Source organism: Myotis davidii, unplaced genomic scaffold (assembly GCF_000327345.1).
Source record: "Myotis davidii unplaced genomic scaffold, ASM32734v1 scaffold223, whole genome shotgun sequence".
Lineage (NCBI taxonomy): Eukaryota > Metazoa > Chordata > Mammalia > Chiroptera > Vespertilionidae > Myotis > Myotis davidii.
In genome coordinates, this window is record NW_006294609.1 from 1,254,018 (window position 1) to 1,278,609 (window position 24,592).

The window sequence follows — 24,592 nt, forward strand, 5'->3', positions numbered from 1 at the left end:
AAGAGGGGATCCAGGGGCATTGTGAGTGGATGTAAATGAATGAAAAGCATGCAGAGTGGAGGGCCTCGGCCTGTGCGGATGTCAGGGCATAGAGGAGCCTGCGCTGGCTCCAGCCGAGGTGGGGCAGCCAAATGAAGTGAGGCGGTTGCCTTTCTGGGTAGGACAGGTGTGACAAAGGGCTAAAAGCAAAGTTTGTTGAAGCAGCTAAATGTAGGAATAGGAGGAGCAGGAGGAACCAGCAGCAGGATGAGGAATGTAAGTCAAACACCAGAGAAGAACAGTGTAGAAGCAAATTGGAGAAGGAATTCAAGGTGCAACCTCAGGCTTCACCTAGCGATCAAGAGGATGTGACAAGGAAAGATTTGGTCTCAGCCCCGTACTTGTCAGTAGATGGTGGAGGCAGAGGCAGGCCCTGGGGCAGGAAGTTGGGAAGAGAGCAGGCCGAGAGGGTTAGCAGCGAAAGCAGGGCCTGGGTTTGAATTCAGGCCTGAGGAAGGTCATTTTACCACTGTGAGCTTTAGTTGTTTGTTCAGCTGCAAAAAGGTGATAACAGTGCGAACCTGTCAGGGTCGGTGTGAGACAACACAGGGTATACCCATCACAGTGCCCCCAACATTGGGGAGCACTAGGTCCTCCTCTTTCGCTGCCCCCATGACTGGTATTGGTCTCATTGGGTCAGAGGCCCTATGTGACAAGATTCCACATGTGACCCTGGAGTCAGGCCAACGTACACTTGAACCCTGGCCACACCACTCACTGCAGCAGCATCTTGACCTGTCGGGGTCACAGTTGCACAGCCGCGCGCACAAAGCTGCCATGCTCTCCCTGGCACGGCCCACCGTCCCCAGCACTCTTGGATTCTGAACAGCCTCTTTGGATTCCACTTGTCTTACCCAGGTAGCGAAGAATCCAGAAGTTTATTCCTCAGATGTCCTTTATCAAACCAGACAGGAGCACATCTGAGGGTCTCCCTGCGCCCAGGGATGAAAGCCAAAATGTGTGGCCCACATAAAGGCTGATTTGAGGAATTCCCCATGCAGCCCCATCCACAGCAGCCCTGTCCCCGGGACTTAGCAACTCTCACCTGAAACCGTGCCATGAGCCACTGTGGAAAACTCAAGTTACTTTTTCTAAACCTCTGTCATTTCTGGGGACATCAGCTATTGTGAATTTAGCCTTTCTTATTTGAGCTTCAAAAATTAGAATTATAACAGATACACAGTGAAAGTGGTGATATTTATCTCTAGGGTAGAAGGCAAGGCCATGTGTACATACTGTCCTCTGGGCAGCAGTGAGGTGACAGCAGGAGTACAGATGACAGCTTCCGTTTGGAAGGTTGGGCCTTTACTAGAATTAAGCCCTAATGCCAAGGGCACCCCTTGAACACGAGGTGGCTTCTCTCCTGGCATCGGGGATGGTGCCACCTGTGCACCTTCCTTGAGAAAGGTGAGAAATTAGTCATGCCGCTCTTTTCTGTGTTCTGTGTTTAGATGAGGATCCCTGGTTGAGAAAGGCTTTGAGTAATAGAGCCAGATGTGCAAGGATGGGGACTACAAGGGAAGGAAGTGCCAGGGAGGCTCTGAGGAGGCGGGAGGTAAGCTGCTCTGTATGTTGCTGACACCCTCTAGGTAAAAGCTGACATGCCACAGGTACATGAACTTCTCTGAACTGACAGCATTGTTCACTATGCAGAATTAATTCCAGCAGGGTTCTCATTGTTGGTGAATTTCTTCTCTCATATGTTTCTCAGTTTCAGAATGGTAGTATAAACCACAAAGTCATGATGCTAAACATCTCTGTTTTCATTGTTACAATGAAAGCAGAACTACAGAGTGCCCCCAAAACTTGAGACACCCAGATCTCTATCTTTAAGACTTGGTGGGGTTGGCAACTTTCCCCATGAAGAGCAGGCAGCTGGTGCGGTGCTCATAGACGAGGAACAGGAAGGGGCGGTCAACATTGAAACGGACTTGGGTTGTCAGAGGCATGAACCCCACCGTTGTAACAGCAGCAGCTTGGGTGCCCTCCTCGTTCACTGTGATGGTACCTTGGTGCTTAAACTGTTTCAAAATGGAAAGGAAAGTTGTCAGATTCTGTCAGTTGGCACACAGAGGGATAGAAGATAGGGCGGAGTTGCATCTTATTCGGGGACTAGGTTGAAATACTATATGCACGGCACAGACCACAGCTGGTTAGAATGACCCTTGAAATGCTTTCTAATCACCCATCAGATATGGTAATTGTGCTTAGAGGCCATGTTGTTTAAACAACACTTATCTGTAAACTCTAACATCATAATCATTCTTTCCGGTGGTCACAGTATGAGCAGTCTGTGAGCCAAGACTTATACTCTGGGGTGCACTGGGAGGATTGGGCCTGGAATGCACATGGTTTGGACTGGTGTTTTCTGTTTTGTGGAATGCCTATCACTGGTGTGTTAAGTTCATAGTGCAGTAGTGCACTGTCTCTGCATGTATTTCACGGGTCTTTCATGATTCGGCCGGGAGTAGCTATTTCACAGAGTGGAGCACACACCTGCTCTCTCTCTGGTGTCAGCAGGAGCTGGGCTCAGCCCCAGGCTGCTTCCTGAAACAGGCCACCCTGCCCACTCAGTGCCTGGCAGACTCAGGGAGAGCAGACCCAGCTTCCCCAACATGAAGTCAGGGCCGGGCGGGAGGAGGCTTTGCGGGGGGAGACCCTGGGGCTGGGTGCAGAGGGCAGAGAGGAGAGATTACCAGATCGATGGCGATCCTCTGGTCTGAGATTCCTGTCATGTCGCTGCTTTTATTAAACAGTGCCGTGATCCCCATGGACTGCAGGGCCTCCACCAGGTTGTAGTTCTTCTCCAGCTTGAATTTGGGCAAGAGCACCTCTCGAGTTCTGGTCAGACAGTAAAAGGGGGCCGAGTTTTATGAACCACAAGTTGAAAGGGTCATGTTTCTTCTTTATATGCACCCAGAGTGGTGCATTTACCACAGAATTGACACAGCACTTGTTAAAATCCTATCCTGGTACTGTCACTTGAGGATTTTGGAAAGACCATCTTATTGTAATCCCAGTTACCAAAGACTGAGGCCTGGTTACTGGTGAGTGGTCATTTCCTCAATACTCTGGAGTTCATGTCCTGTCTTCCAGGTTTATGGTTGGAGAAGATGTCTAAAATTATTGTTTGGTCCCTAATTTCAGCCACTTCTTATTTTATTAAGGTCAATGTGCTTAAAAAAAGAACCTGTTATACATATGTATACCAGACAGTGCTGAGCATTCTTAGTCCTTGCCTCAGTTCATTCAGTCCTCAACTGGATTAACAGCAACAATAGTGCCTTTGGAGCCAGATCCAGCCCTCACTGGGACAAAGAGAAGCCCGATGCTATTCCCCTTCTCAAGAGCTTGCTTTCCTTTTAGCAAGCCAAGACTCTCATGTGAAGCAGTAAAAACATAAAGATGGTATGTTCATGTCTGACCAGCTATAACAGGGCTAACTACTGGAGCCATCCAAGAAGGGATGTGGAGGAGGGATATTCCTGTGGCCTAGAAGGTTGCCCACTGCTTGAGAGATGGGGACCTCACTGTGTGAACAAAGGCCTGGAGGGAGTGTGAGGCTGTGGTCCAGCGGGGGTGCAAGGGGCCACCAGGCCGAATGGGAGGGGAGAGAGGAGGAGATGGGAGTAGAGCAGGCTAGATGGGGCTGTGTCCGTGGGCCAGGCCAGGAAGCTGGTCTGTATCCTGTGGGTGGGGGTCCACAGAGTTTATGAGAAGTGGCAGGTGGAGATGGTGTCATGAGAATGCTCTTCTGGCAGCCAGTGCTGGTAGACTGAGCAATGGAAACAGGCCGTTGGTTAGGCCTCTGTAGGCTCAGGGTAGAAGGTGGTTAGGAAGCAGGCAAGTACAGAAGGGACATTTTTAAGGAGAAATTGTCAGGGCTTGATGACTAATTGGCTACCTGGGCAAATACCTTCTTCTAAGAGCTTGTTTCTTAGTTTATTACATTTCTTTGTATTCTTGTCTCAAAAGGAGACCACACCAGATTCACTTCTTAATGTAGGCCTAACCAGTATCCAGTGAGACAGAAATGTAACTTCTTCATTTTCTGCCATGATCCAGTAATAATCTTAGTAACCTGTAGTTTTGACTATGGAGTAATAAATAATAATATAGGAAAATCATGAAAGACATGTCCTTAATGAGTTAAGAGGGGGAAGGTCTTTGTTAAACATCTCTCAGGTTCTGGGCACTGTGAGGGATGGTTGACATTGCTTTTCTATTTATTTCCCCCAGTGACCGGGCAGTTATGGGATCATGCTGCTTGTATAGATAACAAAGCCAGGGCTCAAGGCCACAAAGCAAGCCCATGGCAGAGCCAGGATTATTTCCAAGCTGTGTCTAAGTCACCTGTCACTAGCTTCTGTCTTTACGGAGAGCAGATGTGTTTTTTACAGAAGCTCTGATTACTTCTCACCAAGCAAGAAATTTGGGCCGAATTAATAGAGTGGCCCAGTGTGGCAGTTCTTGGGTATTCATGCATACTTTTCCATTTTTCTTAAAATGATCAACATACTAGTATTCCCGGGCTCCCTCAGGATCCTGGAAATCAAAAGGACGCTCAACCTGAAGTACCTGTTGGTCATGCTTTTTTGCCATCTCTCCACCACCTGGGGCGTCAGCTGTGTCTCGAGGGCCTTCATTCCCGACAGCTTGTGCGGGACCACGATTAGCATGCTGATGCCGCCCACGTACTCCAGCTGCAGGACGTCGCAGTCCAGCTCCTGGTCATTTGTCGCCAGGAAGTTCCCCTTGGTCTGCATCATGGAGACCTTGACCACCTCTCGCTCGTTCAGCCTGAAGTTGTGGTTGTGGGTCATTTCCGTTGGGAATTTATTCACCCAGGATCCTATAAAGTCAACAGAAACGGGGCTTTCGTGAAAATGTTCTATTAGAGCAGTGGTCCTCACACGTAAGCATGTATCAGAAGCCCCTGGAGGGCTTGTTTGGACTGCTCCCACCCCCAGAGTTTCTGATCCCAAAAGTCTGGTTTGGGCCAAGAACTGGCATTTCTCACTTGTTCCCAGATGTTGCTGATGCTTCTGGTCTGCACACCACACTTTGAGAAGCACAGTTTTAGAGGATTCTAAGGTCAGAGCGCTAACATACTTGTAGGAAGCATGGTAATGGGGGAGGAAAAGTAGATTGGAGTGGATTCTGGGTTAGATTCTGACACTAGCTAGGTGTAGACCCTAGCACAGTGATGGCGAACCTATGACACGCGTGTCAGAGGTGACACACGAACTCATTTTTTGGTTGATTTTTCTTTGTTAAATGGTATTTAAATATATAAAATAAATATCAGAAATATAAGTCTTTGTTTTACTATGGTTGCAAATATCAAAAAATTTCTAGATGTGACACGGCACCAGAGTTAAGTTAGGGTTTTTCAAAATGCTGACACGCCGAGCTCAAAAGGTTCGCCACCACTGCCCTAGCAAGACACCTCACGTGCCTGAGCCTCTCCTTGTTCATTTGTAAAGTGAGTAGCTTTTAGCTCAGGGCAGATCTGTTTTGGTGGCTTTTATCCCTCACACTCTGCAATTCTCTAAGAACTAGCAAGACACATTGGTGATGCTGCCGTCAAGACCTTCACTTTAGATTTGGGCACAGCGCTATGTATCCAAGAAGAAGTACATGACTAATTTAGTTCTAGGATGCTAGTAACTAGTAATGAGGGATCCTTGACAGATGAGAATTGGTGATGTCAGGCATTCTTTTTAGCACCTTTCCTGTATTACCTCATTTTCTCCAGCAACCATACAGAGGTGGGTGCTTTTTATTATTAGCCCCATTTTACAAATGAGGAAACAGGCACATAACAGAACAACTTCAAGGTTTGCAGCTGGTGGGTAAACAGAGCTGAATGAGGTAAGCAAGAGGTTCCTTTGCAGGAGGTTAAGTGCCCAGTCAGTCACCGGTGACTGACACTATACTTTCCATCCGGAAGATAAAACAGGCTGGGCGCTTAACGTGTTAAACACTACCTGCTCCTGATGGTAGCTAAGTTTCCTCCTCCCTGAGCCGGCCTCTGCCCCGGAGTTGCAGCACTATTGACACGGGCAGTTCTGCTGGGCAGCTGTCCTGTGCATTGTAGGATGTTTAGTGGCATCCCTGGCCTAACTTTTGAAGCTGTTCCTAGATGCCAGGAGTGCTTCCCCCTGCGTCACAGGTTTTGTAAACCACAAACGTCTCTTGACATTTGCCCTGGGAGCAGAATTGTCCCCTGGTTGAGAATCACTATTCTTTCTGCTGAAGCTGTCATGTGTCTCCTGGGATTCTTTCCTTTGACTTCCTGTTGAGGCCGAATCTCTGTTTTATTGTGCTTTACAAAGTGGTTGTAACATTTAAATTAAAATAAAAATAGTAACAAATTTGGGGGCTGGAGATTAAAATTTCTCTTTTAGACTCTCCTTTGATAAGCATCCATGAAAGACTGGATGTTACTAGCATTTCTTCCCTCTGACTCCCAGGATTAAATTAAGTGACTGAAGTTTCAATATGATGGCAAAAAGAAGCACCTATATTTGCCACTTTTACACTTTCGAGGACACTGGTTACTGAGGTCAGGAGATTATAAAGTGACCATCGTAGCTGTTTCTCCAGCCCCTTTCCAGTTGGGATGGCTTGCTGCTGTGTGTCTGTCTGCTCAGCACCTGGCCAGCCCGATGCAGAGGCTCTTGGGGCCCAGAGGTACCCCACAGACTTGTGAGACTGAAGGCTTTGGTGTACAGATGCTTGCACTGGCCTGTTCTAAAGGCACTCCTAAACAGAATTTAATTGCTTATAGAAGTTAAATAATATTATGCATAATATATAATACTGAAATCTACAGTTTGACTCTTCCGAGTTCATTGAGACTTCCCAGCATGCCATGCACTGGGCTAAAGTGTGGCACCACTGTCTCTTGCAGTGCTGCTCCCAGCCCTGTCAGAATAGGTGTTATCTCTGTGATAAAGGTGAGGAACCACGTCACAGAGATGGTGAATGACTTACCCAAAGCCACACACATAAGGGGTGGTGAAGCCAGGGCTTAGACTGCAGTCTGCTCACTTCTAAAGCTGCTAGCCAGCAACAGAGATATGTCTGTGTGCATACATACAGGTTTCCCCCACTCTCCAAACATAGAGCAGCCCTGTGGAACCCTGTATAAGCCAAAGTGATGTCAAGTGAAGAGGGCCTGTATCCTTAACGGAAAGAAATCTGAGGAGGATTTTCGCTTTTACAGAAAAGTTGTGTGTCTGTCACAAGCCTGTTAGAACTCAGCCTTTGGTCCCACCCTCCACAAGGACAGTGCTGTGCCTGACTCTTGTGGGGAAGGGGGAAGCCAAGGGTCCCGCTCATTCCTGTGGTCTTGGCTTCCTCGGCGCCCCCTTGCCCATCTAGCAGAATGCCTGCTTGGCACAACTGTTGGGAGGTCTTGGCATAGGCACAGAGCAGTGTGTTGGCCTGTTGAGGGGCGCTGGCCCCGTAGCAGCAGCCAGGAGAGGGCCTTAGTCCTTTGCCGCTCGGGCTGGTGCCTACTAATTCTTGGTGGCAGAGAGCAAAGTGTCACAGAGACCCGAACCCGTTGTGATGCTGGCTCCTTCCTGTCTCTGCCCTCCAGCCCTCTAGCCTCATAAGGTAGAGGTTTCTTGTTCAGGTCCCTGAGGGCATTTTAAAGAGAGTCTGGATTTCACAGACCTATGCCCATTTACTTGTAGGACTCCAGGGTCCTGTGTGTGTATAGTGAGGGGGAGTCGCCTCTGTAAAAAGTGCTTTGGGCCCAGCGTCGACCTATGAACCAAGAGGTCATGGTTCGATGTCCATGTGCAGGAGGCAGCCAATCAGTGGTTCTCTGTCATCATTGGTGTTCCTGTCTATCTCTCCCTCTCTTCTCTGATATCATTTAAAAAGAACATGTTTTGGTGTCTGGCCCAGAATAGTTGCTCTAGAAATAATAGTTTATCCGCCCCTACGCCTGCCCATTAGTGCAGTGTCCCAAAAAGAGTTGTAGGTGTTAATGTCAGTTATTCAAGCTGAATAGTTTTCACTTCAGCCTTTCATCCATATTCCTGCTTACTGAAAATTGGGCAAGGAAATGAAAAAACTCCAGACTGGCCCAGTGCTAAAATGGTTTTTGTATTATTTTTTCCAATTTAACAAGGTGCTAGAGATGGCCCTCCTGGGGCGACCCTGGCTCTGTCCCTTACTAGTGATACTTTCTTTCTCTGTACTTTGGTGTCTCTGTCTGTAAAGTGGGGACGCTAATAATAGTACCAACCTCCCAATGTTGTGACGATTCAGTGAGTGTGAAAACACGAAGTTAGGGCTCAAGAGTGTGTCAGCTCCTACTGTCACCTCATCATGATCGTGCCTGTCTCTGTGAGCTGACCTAGTGTCTTGGTTTCTTGGATAAATCAGAGCTAGAATATAGTTCTGGCATTCAACCCACCTGCATGTGTACTAAGAATATGTTGCGACTTTGCTTTGAGAAACATAAAGCTACTTCTTACCTTTAAAGTAGATGCAGTTTAAAATCATCATCTCAGTGGCTGGGTCTATATTCTCCAGAGCATCTTTGATGAGGCCCTTGGTGAGCTTCAGAATGTGGTTGTTGGTTTTTGATATGAAGGCAGGGTCTGAGAAGTCCGCTGCTTGGGCCTCGGCAAAGTAGTATTCTTTTACTTTAGTTTTGAAGTCATTCAGGATTGGAAACTGCTTCTGGATGTAAAGGTCATTGACTGACCGCAGCGTGTACCCAAAATCCCTCCTGAAGAGGCGATGGGTCAGTTTACGAAAGAGATTATGAATGGTCGTGATTTCATACTTGCTGCTGGCATTGACAAAGTCTTTAAAATGCAAAATTGAGTGTACTTGTTCATGAGTCTCCCCCTTCAGGCCCAAGGACAGCATGCCCATGGCGGTGGAAATGCCCACAGGGGCTATGAAGATGTTGTCGGAAGGACTGGCCTGCTCCCTCAGTGCTCGGTAAAGGTTGAAAGCGAACTTAGCATTGAGGATGTTAAGGCGCTGGATCCGGCTCTTGCCGTGGAAGAGCTGGAGGATGTTCCCAGCACTGGCCTCTGAATCTGTGGGTGAAACCACGTCGATGATGTCGATGTAATCATCATCTTCACTGAATAGCTTCTCCAGGTCCAGATAGTCCTCGTCCTCCTCTCCCTCTGTGATCCAGTCGTTGGTGACCGTGTTTTCCTTGTGGAAGTCAGCAGCGAGAAGGGGCATGCTCAGGTTTTTGCGATCCACAGACTCAGAACTGTCCCCTCCTTTCTCAAGCTGATCCACCTGGCCATTGTTCCCACACACAGATATTAATATGAGAGAAACAACGAGGGGTTGGAACGGGCATTTCATTTTGGCAGAGCTAGAGCTGGAAGGAAAAGCACGACCTGTGAGAGTCAGCTTAGCAGACCCCACCCCACCTCTGCAGTGCTTACTCGTAGGTAGGAGTCCTGGAGGCTTTGACCCTGGGAGTGCCAGCCTTTAACCATTTTAGGATTATGGATAAAGAGAATCTGGTGAAGATAAGCCGATACTAACATTGCACGCGGACTTCATAAACCTGCCTGAAGGATCCATGGACCTCTACATGAGAATCCCTTCTTTAAAGGTTTGCAGAGAACCATAACCATCTAGAATCCTGGGGGCTCAAGAGCCCTAGGGAGTTTCTTTTTCATTCATTCACTAAACTTTGTCTCCTATCTTCACACAACCTGTTAGGCACCGGAAATATAAAGGTCTCCCCCACCCAGGGGCTCACCAGCCAGGTGGGAGACAGATGTGCACTAAAGAAGGTAGGGTGCGTGATGCAGATCTGGGGTGCAGTGTTGCCTCCTACAATAGGAGTGGGGTATCCAGAGAGTCAGGGAAGCTTCACCAAGAGGTGAGGTTTGAGTGGAGGTGTTGAAAATATGTATGGGCCAGGCTTTCTGAAAACATATTCTAAAGGTATTTGAAATTTGTGTAGTCATGGAGGGTTAGTTTGCAGAAGATTTGGAACTTGTCCGTAACAGAGACCCCCTCCAGGCTTGTGAAATGTGACCGGTGGGCTGAAATGTGTTGGGGCTACAGGCTGCTTGCTGCAGGTGTGCTTTTTTCTCCTTTGTGTTCAGCTGGCTCCCACCGCTCAGTGTATCTTACTTCACTGCTTGTAGCATGGCTTTGGGAATAATCTCACTAGGCATATGGTGAGATTAAAGGGGGGCACTCTCCTTAAGTGAAAAAGATAAATTTTAGCCGAAACCGGTTTGGCTCAGCGGTTAGAGCATCGGCCTGCGGACTCACGGGTCCCAGGTTCGATTCCGGTCAAGGGCATGTACCTTGGTTGCGGGCGTATACCCAGTAGGGAGTGTGCAGGAGGCAGCTGATGGATGTTTCTCTCTCATTGATGTTTCTAATTCTCTATCCCTCTCACTTCCTCTCTAAAAAATCAATAAAATATATTTTAAAAAAAAGAAATGTGAGACCAGATAGCGAGGCAAAGGTGAAAACATTCATGTTTTTATCCTGTGTTCAGATAATATATTCAGAAGCTTTCTTATCCCCTGTTCCTTTCCTGTATTATATGACGAAAAGCCAAAAATAGTTTTCATTATTCCCTTATCAGAGGAAGGAGAAAATATATCTGATATTTCCTATGGATTGAAACTAAGTATCTAAAGGTAAATCTTCCTGTTGTTTTGCCATTTAGTATAACAAGAATGATATAAGACACTTTAAAACATTCACTTGGTTATGTTTAAGTCCAGATCACTGTCTTTGGAGAGAAGCGTTATTTTTGGTTACACGTCAGCCCTTAACACTGGGACACCCTTGTTCCTCTGACTGTTACCTCCAGGCCCAAACAGGGCAGGGATGATGGGAGAGAAGTAACTGCCTCAAGTTTTAAAAAACCTTTAATTTTGAAATAACTTCAAACTTCCAGAAAAATTCAAAGAACAGCATAGAGAAAAAAGCCTGTGTACCCTTTTTCCAGATGTCATATTTTGGAACAGTGGTTTTATTATTCTTTTGCTCTCTCTCTGTATATATATATGTGTGTGTGTATATTTGTGTGTGTATTTGTGTGTGTACACACAGGCACACTCATACACCTTCTTTTATCTGAGCCATTTGAGAGTAAGTCCCTTATATTTTGTCTCTCTAACTTTTAATTCTAATGTTTCAGGGAAAAATGCCTGAGAACAAGGATATTTTTATACATCATCACAGTACAGTTATCCAAAGCAAATGACTTTACATAGGTATAATCTTTTCTTACTCCAATTCCTGTTTTTAATTTCATTAATTGTCCCAATAATGTAACTGAAATTTTTTTATAATAAGCAGATTAAAAAATAAAACATTTTTCCATCTCTAAGATAGTATAGAAAGCTTTTGAAATTGATAGAGAAATGCACCAGTTGCCCGTCTCTAACCACAAATGAGAATTTATAATCAGCAGAAATGTTAGAAACAAACTCACCTCTGTGCTTCTGTGAAGTGTGTTTCAGAGATGAAATCAGCCAAGGTCATCAGCACAGTTTCAAAGTGAACTTTGGTGCTGGGCTGTTGTTGCGTATCTTCCAAAGTAAATATGTCCCAAATCAAACACCACTCAACTAGCTTTGTCAGCACATATCCCTCAGCTGTGTCTTTGGTTACCGCTGAGTGACTTGTGACTCCTCAGCTCCAGTTCTGGTGTAGCTGGCGTTTTGAATGCATGACTGTCACTGTGTCGATGGGCTGATGGAGCAGTCTCGCTGAAGCCACCATACAGATGCTTTTCAGAGCTTGGGGGCTGGGTTACTTCAGGGCTGGTAGCTGTACTGCTTCCATGAAAGTAAAGGTCACTCGTCTGCCCTCTAACTGTGAATTCTGCCTCTAGGATGAATCGCAGTGCCTGAGTTCGTCCTGGCCTCCAGGGCTGACATAGCTGCGAGGCAGGCGGGTTCCATGAGCTCAGTGACAAGGGAAGAGGGAGGATGAGATTTGTGACTTACAGCATAGGGAGACCTTTCTTCAGTCAAGGGTCACTGTCTTCTCCGCCAGAATTTGCAGCCCAGTTCTCCTGTCCATTGTAAGACTGCAGAGCAGGGCTTTCCAAACGCAGGTCCACCTAGGCCAGTGGTCAGCAAATCGCGGTTCACGAGCCACATGCGGCTCTTTGGCCCCTTGAGTGTGGCTCTTGCACAAAATACCACGTGCAATTGAAACTTCGTGGCCCATGCACAGAAGTTGGTTTTCGGCCTGGGTGAGTCTATTGGCATTAGAAGAAGTAGGGGGAGGGGAGTGTCGGTTGGTCGGTCCGGCGACGCGGCACAGGCAGGCCGCAAGATACGCAGCGCGGGGGAGGCGCGCGATTCATGTAGGAGTTGAGTGAGCCAGTCAGTCCGCAGTCTCATTGTGCAGTGGTTAGTGCTAGTCGTGTCCGCAAATTGCGCACGGGTGACAAAAGTATCTACTCAAAGCATAAAGTTACCTGTATTTTTCCAACCAGCTGCATATCCTACAGGTATTTTTGTCATAAATTTAAGAATAGACGAAACAAGTATACAAGACGAGTGTGGATGGGAGAGTTGGAAGGGGTCGACCTCAGCGAACGTACCTCAATCAGATTGAGGACGTTTTTAGCAAAGGCCAGCTTAGGAGTACCATAATGAAGTTAATAACAATGTACCTACCTATATAGTTTAAGTTTAAAAAATTTGGCTCTCAAAAGAAATTTCAGTTGTTGTGCTATTGATATTTGGCTCTGTTGACTAATGAGTTTGCCGACCACTGACCTAGGCATTCACAATCTGTGGGGCTATGATTTGTTTATTTGTATTTTTTAAAATATATTTTTATTGATTTCAGAGAGGAAGGGAGAGAGAGAGAGAGAGATAGAAACATCAATGATGAGAATCATTGATCGGCTGCCTCCTGTACACCCCGCACTGGGGATCGAGCCCACAACCCAGGCATGTGCCCTTGACCAGAATCGAACCTGGGACCCTTCAGTCTGCAGGCCGATGCTCTATCTACTGAGTCAAACCAGCTAGGACTGTTTGTTTGTTTTTAACTTTGTAATCTAAAATATTATAAGAATATGCTGAATTGTCTGGAAAACCAATTTATGACAGAGTGCTGCTCCCTGATTTCAGTACCCTTGAGTGTGTTTGGTGCTGTCACCCACAGAAGTGAGAGTGAGACTCAGGGCAATCTGCAGGTGTGCAAGGGGCCTGCAGGGGGGCATCTGTGTGTTGCTTATTGTGACAAATTTGGCATATTAAAGGGCTGTCTGTTTTTTGAGTTCAGGACTCAAAAAATGTTGGTTGTCCAGCCAGCATGGCTCAGTGGTTGAGTATCAACCTATGAACCAGGAGGTCACAGTTCGATTCCTAGTCAGGGCACATGCCCAGGTTGTGGAATCGATCTCCAGTGTGGGGCATGCAGGAGACAGCGGATCAATGATTCTCTCTCATCGTTGATGTTTCTATATATAGCTCTCTCTCTCTCTCTCCCTTCCTCTCTGAAATAAATAATACACACACATATATATTTTAAATGTTGGTTGGAACTTGGTCAGCTTTGGCACCTATAGTAGTAGCCCCTCATTAACTGTGCTTTCGTGGCAGTGTCCTGTGTGGCACTGGGCTTCTTAAATAGGAAGCTTCTGTTCATTGCTGCCCTCCTTTGCATTCCTCCACCTCCAGCCCCTTCCCAGAGTCCACCTGCACCCCTAAGTGTCTCAACCGGCTTCCCAGGGACATAGCATTCTGGTGGCTTTTGAGAAAAAGCTGTTCCTTCTCCCACACAGCATGTTACCAAGTCCTAGGCCAACTCCTGCACCCTCCCTGATATTGTGAAAAGAACACGTCTAGGGAAGAACTCTAAGAAGTACAGGCAACTTAAGGAAGAACATAGAAACTCCTGTCAATTCAACCACCAGAAATAATTATTAATATGCAGCTGGTATTTCCCCTTCTTTTTCTATTAATATATGTTTATACACATATATTTTAAATTTATATAATATTACTTACACATATTACTTTACTTATCATATTACTTTTGTGTTTTTTTCACTTGAAATATTGTGAGTTCTACCTATGTCACCAAATATTCTTCGAAAATATTTTTTAATATACTATAATTTATTTAAATGCCCCCTCAAGGTAGACATTTAATTTTTTTTCTGTTTATTTTGCTGTTATAACAAATATTACATTTTTATGCCTAAATAAGATTTTAAAAATGTTTTTATTGATTTTTGAAAGAGAGGGAGAGAGAGAGAGAAACTCAAGGTAAGAGAGAAACATCTACCATTTGCCTTCCTCAGGCACCCTGACTAGGTATGGAACCCACAGCCTGGGCAGGTGACCTGACTGGGGATTGAACTGGTGACCTTTTGGTGCATGTGAAGATGCTTAACCAATGAGCCACACCAACCAGAGCCAGATTTTTTTCACACTTGAGATACAGTTCACATAGCAGGTTCATAATGATTTGATATTAGTACATATTGCAAAATGATTACCACATTAACATCTATCTCCACATATAGTTAAAAATTAGATTTTTTTTAGATTTCTAGAGTTGAGATTTTAGGTAAAATGGGGATATTTAGAATTTTTATGCATATTACTAAACTAGAGGAGTGGTGCATGAAATTCATGCACAGGTAGGGTCCCTAGGCCTTGCTGGTGATGAGGGCCAATCGGGGCCTTTCGGCTGCTGGCTGGGACTTCCTTCATTCCATGCCACCTCATGGTGGTCAGCGCACATCATAGTGAACAATAGAACTCCCAGTCTCCTGGTCAAACACCCACAGGGACACTTTGCATATTAGCCTTTTATATGTATAGATAACTTTACAGGAAGTGTTATACCAATTTATAATCTACCAGCCAGTGTGAAAGTGCTATCTCACTCTGCACCCCCAGCAATGGGTATTATCATCTGTCCCACCTCTGTGTCCCTGGCCCGTATTTGGTGCTCATAAGCACAAGCACAGAGTCCCCCTTCACTGTATGGGGGCTCGACATCTATCTGCTGGGGTTCTGTGAGGATCGGCTTGTCTAGCAGGCACTGTGCACAGATTTAACCATTTACACACCTGAGGAGCCACTCCCTGCTCCCCACCTGAGGAGTCACCACCTGGAGCAGGGGAACAGGGCCTTCAGTCCCTCACTTCTACATCTGCACAGCTCTCCCTCTACCTGTTGCACGTGTTGGGATTCTGCTCAAGATCATTGTTTGAAAATTTGGGGTGCTGGAAAAGATTTGAAAGCCACTTCTCCTCCACCACAAGATTTCTCACAATCTCATTCTCTCCATATACATCCTCACCTGAGCCCTCGCCCCAGTTCATTATTGCCTTCCCCTAAGTATTCCATGCACTCCACATTCCCTTGCTTTGAGCTGATGCTGGACAGTCTGCTCTCTGTTCTCTGGCTGGCTAAGTGTACTTGCATGGTAACATTGAGACTCATGACACTTTTCCAGGAACTCCACCCACTGTGCTTGCTCATCTGCCTCCAAATTAGGCAGAAAGACCTTAAAGTGCAGAAATGGTGTTTTTCACCTCCCGGTGAAACTTAGCTAATAAATGTTTGCTGGATGAATGAACGTTAACCGGGGAACTTACCAAGTGTTGGTTACTGCTTATTGTGCCTTTTCCTACCCAGTCTAATGGACAGGTTCCCGAGGATGCTCTTGAAGAGTGAACCTGTGGTTGATTTCACTTCTGTAGGTTTTAGGGTTTTTTGAGTAAATAACCTTTTCTCTCTCTCTCCTTGGCACATCAGCTTACCCGACGGTTGCCGCCCATCAAGGAAGCTAAGCCACGGTTGCAGAAGCTCTTCCGGGACTTCTGGCTCTATTCTGTTCTGATGGGATTCGCCGTGGAGGGGTCAGGTAGGGGCATGTCCACTTTTCGAGGGAAGACAGCGTGCAGAATGAAAACAAAGGTGAGGTAGGCCTCAACCTATTTTGAATGTGCACATATTTAAATTAGCGCAATGCAGCTGCTGCTTCCTGCAAGTATTTGCAAATGTTACACCTCCCCGATGTGGTTTAGGGTCCTGAGACTACCACATAACTTAGGGAAAACTTGTGTAAGTTATCCAAAAGATTTGTATCTATGCCAAATTTTGGGAAAAACTGACTTAAAGAAGGGACCCATGACTCTAGAAATTGCCAGTGTCGACCCCACCATAGAGCTCCATGACCAGGGCAGTCATCTCACTCCTGTGCATTCTCTTCCAGGACTCTGGCCAGAAGAGTGGTACGAGGGGGTCTGTGAAATAGCCACCAAGTCCCCCCTGCTCACCTTTCCCAGCAAAGAGCCACTGCGGTCTGTCCTCCAGTATAACTCAGCCATGAAAAACGACACAGTCACCCCCGTAAGGATTCTTGTCCTCCTAAGGGCAGATGGTGCAGCACAGGGCTTTTGCTGAGCAGTCTTGAATAATTAGAGCAGGTCCTTTCATTTAACATGAAATAGCCAGGATCAGCCCCTGGGGTTTGTGTCTCCTGGGGGAGGGCTAGCTTCCCCTCCAGAGCCCCCGTGAGACCTCAAGTTTTCATTCCCCTCCAGGCTGAACTGAATGAGCTGCGCAGCACCATCATCAACCTGCTGGATCCTGCCCCCGAAGTGTCTGCCCTCATCAACAAGCTGGACTTTGCCATGTCCACCTATCTCCTGTCCGTGTACCGGCTGGAGTATATGAGGTAGACAAGCCTTCACCTCCCGCACATCCACATTTGCGCTGGTTTACGTTCTCGCACCTTCCAGGCATGGGACTTGCATGGAACTTTTTTTCAATCCCTGCCAAGATATGCAAGCTTTCTTAAAAACAGACAGAGCGCTCCCTTTGCTTTTCTCGTGTGCTCCTCCTCCCTGAGCACCAAACATCTAATCACTGCCCAGGTGTCTAAACTCTGGTGTTATCCTTTTCCCAGAGGGAACAGGCCTCTGAGCAATCACAGTAGATGCTGCAAACTCGGTCCAGTTGCCTGGGAGAGGGCCCTGTTGGAAACCAGCCCTCACCGAGACACACATTCAGCTGGCTTCGAGGGTCACAGTAGAGTACAAACAGGAAATGGGAAGGTGCCTGCTCCAAAATAATCCCATAGGTGGCCTGATGCTTGGGATGCATCGTAGCCACAGCGGACCTAACAGCTGTAATAATGGTAATAATCTATAATTGTCATCATGACAATATCAGTATTAGCCTGGACTGAGTGACTTAGTGCGTTTACATGCTCTTCAACAAGCCTATGAGGTAGGCACTCATACCCATTTTGCACATTAGTTAGTTGCAGTTAAGTGAGACTAAGCAGTTAAGTTAGTTGCCCAAGGTAATAATCCCTAATTGAGATTGAAACATATATAGTCTCTTAAGCACTGTATCATGTTGCCTCTCATAAATGAAGGCTGGAAAAAGCAGCCAGAATGCTCAGAATTCAGCTGTCTATGGCTGCCATTATGGACGCTACAGACCCACCGAGATAAGGCTGAGGCATGCTGCCCTGTAGCCAAATACACGAGCCACAGAGTGATGCATCCGTCACCAAAAAAGGTCGGATTACACTTAGCCTGTTTAAGTCACAGGATAGAATATCATAGAATAATGTCTTTCTCAAATGTTTTGGAAAAGAAAATGTTAATTATTAAAAGGAAAGATATTTGGGTAACACAATTATTTTTTTTTTTAATCGCTTTTATTGATTTTTTACAGAGAGGAAGGGAGAGGGATAGGGAGTTAGAAACATCGATGAGAGAGAAACATCAATCAGCTGCCTCCTGCACACTCCTTACTGGGGATGTGCCCTCAACCAAGGTACATGCCCTTGACCGGAATCGAACCTGGGACCCTTGAGTCTGTAAGCCGACGCTCTATCCACTGAGCCAAACCGGCTAGGGCGTAACACAATTATTTTACCCTTATTTGGTGCTACAAAACCTTCTGGTAAAAAGTCACACTTGAAAGTTCAACGTGTAAAATAGATTAAGGCAGCCCGAGGACCCCACAGCAGAGCAGAATTTAAAAACGAGTGACTCATTCTTCCCAGAGTCCCACACAGAACTAAGGGAGTTTTGACTTGCTTTTCTTTTTTTCATTGTAATTGTTTTTTGTTTTGTTACAAAAGTAATATGAGAACATTACACAAAAACTTGGATATAAGTAGAGGGGGGGGAAAGCCCTGATCTCACCACAATCCCCTATGTACAATAATACATTTTTAAAGAAAAACAAGTCATACCAAATGTGTGGCTACAACAGATGCTCTCAGTCTCATATACCTGCTGCAGGAAGGGCTGTCTCCTGCTCTTCCTCACAAGTGTGCCCATGAATGGTGAGCTCAGGCTCTGTCAGGCTGTTGACTTGGCTGGCTGACGAAGGCTGAGGGGACCAGCCCGCAGCGGCTCCCATGAGCCCAGCTCCTGCCGTGTGCTGCCTGCCAGTCCCCAAGACCCTCTGTTAGAACAGAGCAGCAAACCTGAAGCCTTTATTCAAGAACCTGGCTCAGATTCTCAGCCACTAGTTATTGGGAGAACTAGTAAAAATGTGAGAAATTGTGTTGAAGCTGTGTGCACATGAACACTCGAAACCGCGTATGCCTAAAGCCACCAAGCTTGACCCCCTGAAGCATAACTGTCTAAAGGTGGGTGCCCACAGACACTGAGGAGCGCTGGCCTGTGTTTGTGCCTACATTCTCCCTGTGGAGCCCCCCAAACTCTGAACAGCTCATCACAGGGGCCACAGTTCAAGCACATGCCTTTCTTTCCTGTCTCTTTTTCCCCAAGGTTAAAGATATTTTTTATTCTAAAAATAAAAATGTTCAAGGTGCATAAAGTGAAATAGAGAATAAAAAACATTGGGATAATAGAGGAGATGCTAAAGGTGAAAAATACAAGCATCACTTTCCTGGCCCGGAATCCTTAGATACCTACTGTTGATAGCCTCTTACTTTCCCTTCTAGAAATCTTCTATGCATACGCAAGCATGTGTATCCTCCACGTTCGCCAAGTACACAGAGGCCTTTAGGAAACTCGTTTCCCCCACATCTTGTTCTTCTCATCTAACCATTTGTCTTGGGTATTTCTCTGGAGCAGCACATACAGCGACACCTCTCGTTTTGGTGGCTGTGTGATGTGCCAGTGGATGGATGTACTCTGGTTTATCTGACCCATCTCCTGATGATGGACATTCGGCCAGGGCTGTTAGGAGAATCCTCATGCATATAACCCCTAAGATCTGTCACTACTGGTGGGCTGCTGGGGGGAACAGTGTGGGAATGTTATGGTAGGTGGTGGACATCACCCCTTAGGAAGTCCATGTCAGCATTTCTCCCTCTAAATGGTGTAGCCCATCTGTTCCTCACAGCCTCACCATTCAGGGCAGTATCTAGCCTGTGACAGGGAAGGCCTGGATTTTTCAAAATTTACTCAAAGCTGTTCTCTCCTTGTTAGGGTTTTGCGCTCAACAGATCCCGACCGTTTCCAGGTCATGTTCTGCTACTTTGAGGATAAAGCTATTCAGAAAGACAAGTCTGGTAAGTTTATTATTGCGGTACTTGTGTGATGAACTGAGCTTTATAAGGTAAAAAGGGATACTACTCCCTATTTTCTGTCTGTGTGGAAAGATCAATATAAAACATATAACCTTAAAAAATACATACCTTTGTGACTCTGCCACTACTGCCAGAGGCCTAAGAGCAGAAAAAGCATCACTCTTGCCCACCATCAATGCTCAAGTGTGCTCCAGCCCCCAGATTTCAGCCCCTAATACTATCCTCTGCTCAAAGGATCCTGGACTCCTTAGAGGGTCGTTGTTGGACCAGGAGCGTCTTCTTGTTGCCAAGGAACAGTCATGCCTTTTAAAGTCCAGAGCAGAACCAACTTAAAGGGACTCCCAAAAGAAAAATTATCAAATTTGAACATGAATAAAATATTTTTATTATTTTGCTTAAAAGAAAATCACATATACTAGGGTGTGCGTGTGTGTGTGTTTGTGTGTGTGTGTGTGTGTGTGTGTGTAAAATATTAGTTTCTTCCATTAAGTATTCGTGAGATAAAAACATGCAGTTTCCATTGTAATCAGGAAAGACCTATACCGTCTAGGGAAGAAGGTCATGCCTGGTCTCAGAGACAGACCAGGTAGAAAGGGCAGGTGATGGACAAAGCATCCTACCAAGTAGCCAGTTAGAAATGCTCCATTAGCCAAGCGAGAGCGTGGTGTGGACACAGCCCCTGTTCCTCACTGTGACGGGCTCCTTGGCAGTCCTGCTGGTGATGAGGAGACCTCACTTATGACCACAAGTGTTTCCCAGGACTTTGTCAGGCCAGACCATGCCCTGATATGATGCAAGGAGGAGGGCACTTAACTTCTGTGCTGTTTTCCTCAGTCTAATCATGAGCAAATATCAGATATACCTAAATTGAGGACCCTCCTACCCAATACCTGTGCTCTTCAGAAATGTCAAGATCATTCAAGACAAGAACAGATTGAGGAGTCAACATAGATTGGGGGAGACCAAGGAGACACGATGAATAAATGCCAAGTGGCATCCTGGATTGGATCCTGGAACAGAAAAGAGATGCATGCTAGTGGGAAAATTGGAGAAATCCATATAAAGCCTGAAGTTTAGGAAATCATATTGTATCAATTTCCAATTCTTAGTTTTGACAAATGCAATGGTAATATCAGGGGAAGCTGGGTGGAGGGTGTGTGGGAACTCCTCGGTAAGTCTAAAATTATGTCCAAACAAAACATTTGACAGTAGCTGGGGTTGGTCCCTTTCTGTTGATGCTCTTGACCCTTCTTGTTTCAGGGATGATGCAGTGTGTGATCGCCGTTGCAGACAAAGTGTTTGAAGCCTTCCTAAACATGATGGCAGATAAAGTAAGCCTTGTCAGAGAGCCAGCACGTGTTTGCCGGGGGCACACGGAGGGCGCCTGCTGTACCTGTCTCTTCTGACTCTCCAGGCAAAGACCAAGGAGAATGAGGAAGAGCTGGAGCGGCACGCGCAGTTCCTCTTGGTGAACTTCAACCACATTCACAAGAGGATACGGAGGGTGGCGGACAAGTACCTGTCTGGCCTGGTGGATAAGTACGCTCATTTTCCTTTTTTTTTTTAATATATTTTTTTGATTTTTTACAGAGAGTAAGAGAGAGAGATAGTTAGAAACATCGATGAGAGAGAAACATCACATCGATCAGCTGCCTCCTGCACACCTCCTACTGGGGGATGTGCCCGCAACCAAGGTACATGCCCTTGACCGGAATCAAACCTGGGACCTTTCAGTCCCTAGGCCGACGCTCTATCCACTGAGCCAAACCGGTTACGGTTCATTTTCCTTTTAATGCTCTGTGTGTGTGTACACATATACCTGTGTGATCTCGATACATTATCAGTCCAGAAAAAAATGGAGTCAGAATTAAAGCTTTCAAAGCGATGCAGCCTCCCAAGAGTGCTGGCGTTTGCTGGAGCCACTACGAGTCAGCTGTGCAGTCTGTTCCCTCCACCCTGGGGCCCCTCTCCAGGAGCAGATCTTCTGTGTCATGCAAATCTGCCATTTTCCATTTGTGCCACGATGGGAAAACATGAAGGAGCCCTGGTCCTAAAAGAGAAGGCTCCTCGGGGAGTGGGGAGTGTGGCCTGGCCACTGGGTAACCAAGACAATCGTTGGAAGCAGGTCCCTTGGCCCTGAGCAATGGGACCAGCAGGAGCCTGGGAGCTTTTCTGACTGGTGCTCTGCCTTGAAAGCCTCCTGACCTCTGACCCTCAGCTGGGCAGCCAGAAGTGGGACGCTCAGCCTCCCTTTAAGGAACGTGGGTGCCCTAGGGTTTCGCTCCTGGTCCCTGAAAAGTGACTCTCGGTGCAGGTTTCCCCACTTGCTGTGGAGCGGGACGGTGCTGAAGACCATGCTGGACATCCTCCAGACCCTGTCCCTGTCGCTGAGTGCAGTAAGTGTCCCTGCCCACCATATGCTGAGCCTGATTCATGCTCCAAGTGGCTTAATTGGGGGTGGGAAGCCCAAATCCTACCCTGACCTTTCCCAGTAAGCCACAGCAAGTATGGAAGCCTAGCACAGATGGGACGAGCTGGGGGAAGGAAGGCAAATGCGTCCCTGGAGGCACAGCTCAGCAGGGGCAGCTGGGGGAAGGCTGTTGGAAGAGGAAGTCCTTTGTGCTTTCAGGATATTCACAAGGACCAGCCTTACTACAGTATCCCCGACGCCCCCTATCGGATCACCGTTCCTGACACGTGTGAAGCCCGGGAGGTAGGCCCAGAAGGTCCTCGTCCTAAGGGCCGTTTCACTGCCATCTTCTGTGTCTGTTAGGCCAGCATGTTCCGCACAGCATGTCATTCAGTCTCCAGCAGTCTGAGGTGTGAGCAGTATGCGCCCTATCCCTCAGTTGCCAGGGTCGCACAGTATGAATGGGTGCCAGCTCACTCCCAGGTCTGTCTGCCACTCAGCCGTGCTGGTTCGCAGCTCTTTTCTTGGTTTAACTGCCGAACAGGTTTTCAGCTACCTGTCAGCTTACAGCATCTTAACGCTAATGAGCAAGCATGACTTTGAGACGAGCTTTACTGCTCTGAGGTCTGACGTAGAGCCCTCACTGTGGCAGATTGAAGCCCAGCTCAGAGCGGTGCCACCACCATGCTGGGTCTGGTCACATTCCAACCTCAGGGCCTCCCAGCCAAACCAGCTGCCAACAGGGACTTCCCCATGTGCAGTAGTGAGGTCCCTGTGATGGCTTTTACCTCCCTGGACCTTCCTGCTCCTTCCGTCACTAACTCAGGACTTACGTTGCAGAGTAGCTGTGTGATGTGCTGTGAGTGTGGGCTCTGCCACACAGCCTCATGCAAGGATTACAGACCAGATGTGTGCGGGTTCCCTGTACCCAGGAGCCTTGGTGTTGGAGCACAGTCCCTCCATTGGTTTGCTATGGCTGCCGTAACAAAGTGTCACAGTCTGGGTGGCTTAAATAACAGAGGTGTATTTTCACATATTTCTGGAGGCTGAAGTTTGAGATCAAGGTGGTAGCAGTGTTGATGTCTTCTGGAGCTCTCTCCTTGGTTGGTGGATGGCTTCTTCTCCCTGCATTCTCACGTGCTCTCACATCTCCCTCCGTACATGACTATGTCTTCATCTGCTCTTCTTACAAGGACACCAGTCCTGTTGGAGTAGGGCCCACGCTGATCCCATTTGAATGTGATCACTTCGTTGAAGACCCTGGCTCCAGTTAGTTACGTTCTGAAGTGCTGGGGGTTAGAGCTTCCACATGGATGTGGGGGGACACAATTGGGCCATAGCTATCCACAGTATATAGTGGGGTCCTCTGACAGCCCAGATACCCTGACCCCGGGTTGATCACACCCCTTTTCAGAGCATCGTGAAGGACTTTGCTGCACGCTGTGAAATGATCCTACAGGAAGCGATGAAGTGGGCACCTACGGTCACCAAATCCCACCTGCAGGTACTTTTTAAAAATCATCAAAAAGCAATCTTGATAAGCTCTTTCAAACCATCCAGAGAGCTTTACACAATCTCAGTACAGACAGCACTCGTGTGAACAAACCGACCAAGCATTAGTTTAGTGCCTGAGAATAATGGAAGCCTCAGAAAATGATCTGCATTGGGAGTAGGTTGTGGGGTAAGTGTGCTGTTTGGGGGTGTGGGAGGCCAGTGGATCGGATCTGTGCCTCCCTCTGTCCGCACGCCGCCCCATCAGCAGGGCTGCTTGGCAATAGAACTGCCAAACTGCCTGGGTGTGGATGGCAGGACCAAGCCCTGCAGCTGTTTGCCCAGCACTTGGCAGATAGCAAATGCTCCCAAGGAATCAGTGTTCGTCTCACATTTGCTGTGTGCCAGCCGCTCTGGGGACCAGCTTTGTCCTTGTTCTCCTGGAAGCAGCAGCCAGTCAGAGGGGGGTGCTTTCTCACTCCCTGAGGGCCCCACGGCTGTCGGGAGGGGCCAGACCCAGCCCTGGAACCAGCGTTTGCTTTACTATCTCACACCTCAGTTTATCAAGTGTCGTTTTTACCTTTGAAGTAAAACAGCATTTTTCCCTATTCCAGGAATATCTGAACAAACATCAGAACTGGGTGTCGGGACTGTCCCAGCACACGGGGCTGGCCATGGCCACCGAGAGCATTCTTCACTTCGCCGGCTACAACAAGCAGAACACGACTCTCGGGGTACGTGAAGGGGCTCCCCGCTCCCCAGGAGCACTGTGTCAGGGAAGGACCGGTGTGGGGGAAGGGCCAGTGCTGATGAGTATTTTCATGAAAGCCACCTGGACACCCACAACTGCCTGTGAGGCGCTCAGAGTGTCTGTTGGTAGATCAGAATCTTGAGAGAGCGCCCAGCTTCAGAGAGAGCAGCTGCTCAGTCACACAGGCGTTTCCTCACTGTCTTGTTTTGAAAATATGGACTGATGGAGGTAAGCTTGATTCACTCATGAGGTCAGATTTGGATTTCTGCGGGTCCACATCCTTGAGGAAGGAAATGATCTGTGGTAGACACATCAGCAACGTTTACAGTTGTGTTGATTTTGGACAACGCGCAGTG

General features: G+C 47.1%; 2 protein-coding genes across 2 annotated transcripts in view; one reads left to right on the top strand and one right to left on the bottom strand.

Annotated features, from left to right (window-relative positions):
* The window catches only part of PI4KA (phosphatidylinositol 4-kinase, catalytic, alpha), an 85,625-nt gene that overhangs the window by 36,817 nt on the left and 24,216 nt on the right, over positions 1-24,592 (top strand). The window contains exons 20-29 of the mRNA XM_006768959.2: positions 15,813-15,921; positions 16,273-16,409; positions 16,604-16,737; positions 19,484-19,566; positions 20,845-20,915; positions 20,999-21,123; positions 21,899-21,980; positions 22,214-22,297; positions 23,409-23,498; positions 24,100-24,219. Coding sequence (XP_006769022.1) covers positions 15,813-15,921; positions 16,273-16,409; positions 16,604-16,737; positions 19,484-19,566; positions 20,845-20,915; positions 20,999-21,123; positions 21,899-21,980; positions 22,214-22,297; positions 23,409-23,498; positions 24,100-24,219 — 1,035 coding nt within the window. The remainder of the gene's footprint in view (positions 1-15,812; positions 15,922-16,272; positions 16,410-16,603; positions 16,738-19,483; positions 19,567-20,844; positions 20,916-20,998; positions 21,124-21,898; positions 21,981-22,213; positions 22,298-23,408; positions 23,499-24,099; positions 24,220-24,592) is intronic.
* SERPIND1 (serpin peptidase inhibitor, clade D (heparin cofactor), member 1) lies at positions 1,219-11,612 on the bottom strand. The gene is made up of 5 exons (XM_006768857.2): positions 11,507-11,612; positions 8,538-9,412; positions 4,618-4,891; positions 2,736-2,880; positions 1,219-2,060 (listed from the first exon to the last, which is right to left on the bottom strand). The coding sequence occupies exons 1-5, from the start codon at positions 11,554-11,556 to the stop codon at positions 1,869-1,871; spliced, it is 1,536 nt and encodes a 511-aa protein (XP_006768920.1). The 5' UTR covers positions 11,557-11,612; the 3' UTR covers positions 1,219-1,868.

Bases quoted from the DNA above. Each gene is read 5' to 3' on its own strand.
- SERPIND1 (XM_006768857.2), bottom strand. From the start codon at position 11,556: ATGACCTTGGCTGATTTCATCTCTGAAACACACTTCACAGAAGCACAG. The intron at 2,881-4,617 runs GTACTTCAGGTT...CTGTCTGACCAG, and splicing joins CAAAAAAGCATGACCAACAG to AACTCGAGAGGTGCTCTTGC. The intron at 2,061-2,735 runs GTAATCTCTCCT...ATTTTGAAACAG, and splicing joins AGAGGATCGCCATCGATCTG to TTTAAGCACCAAGGTACCAT.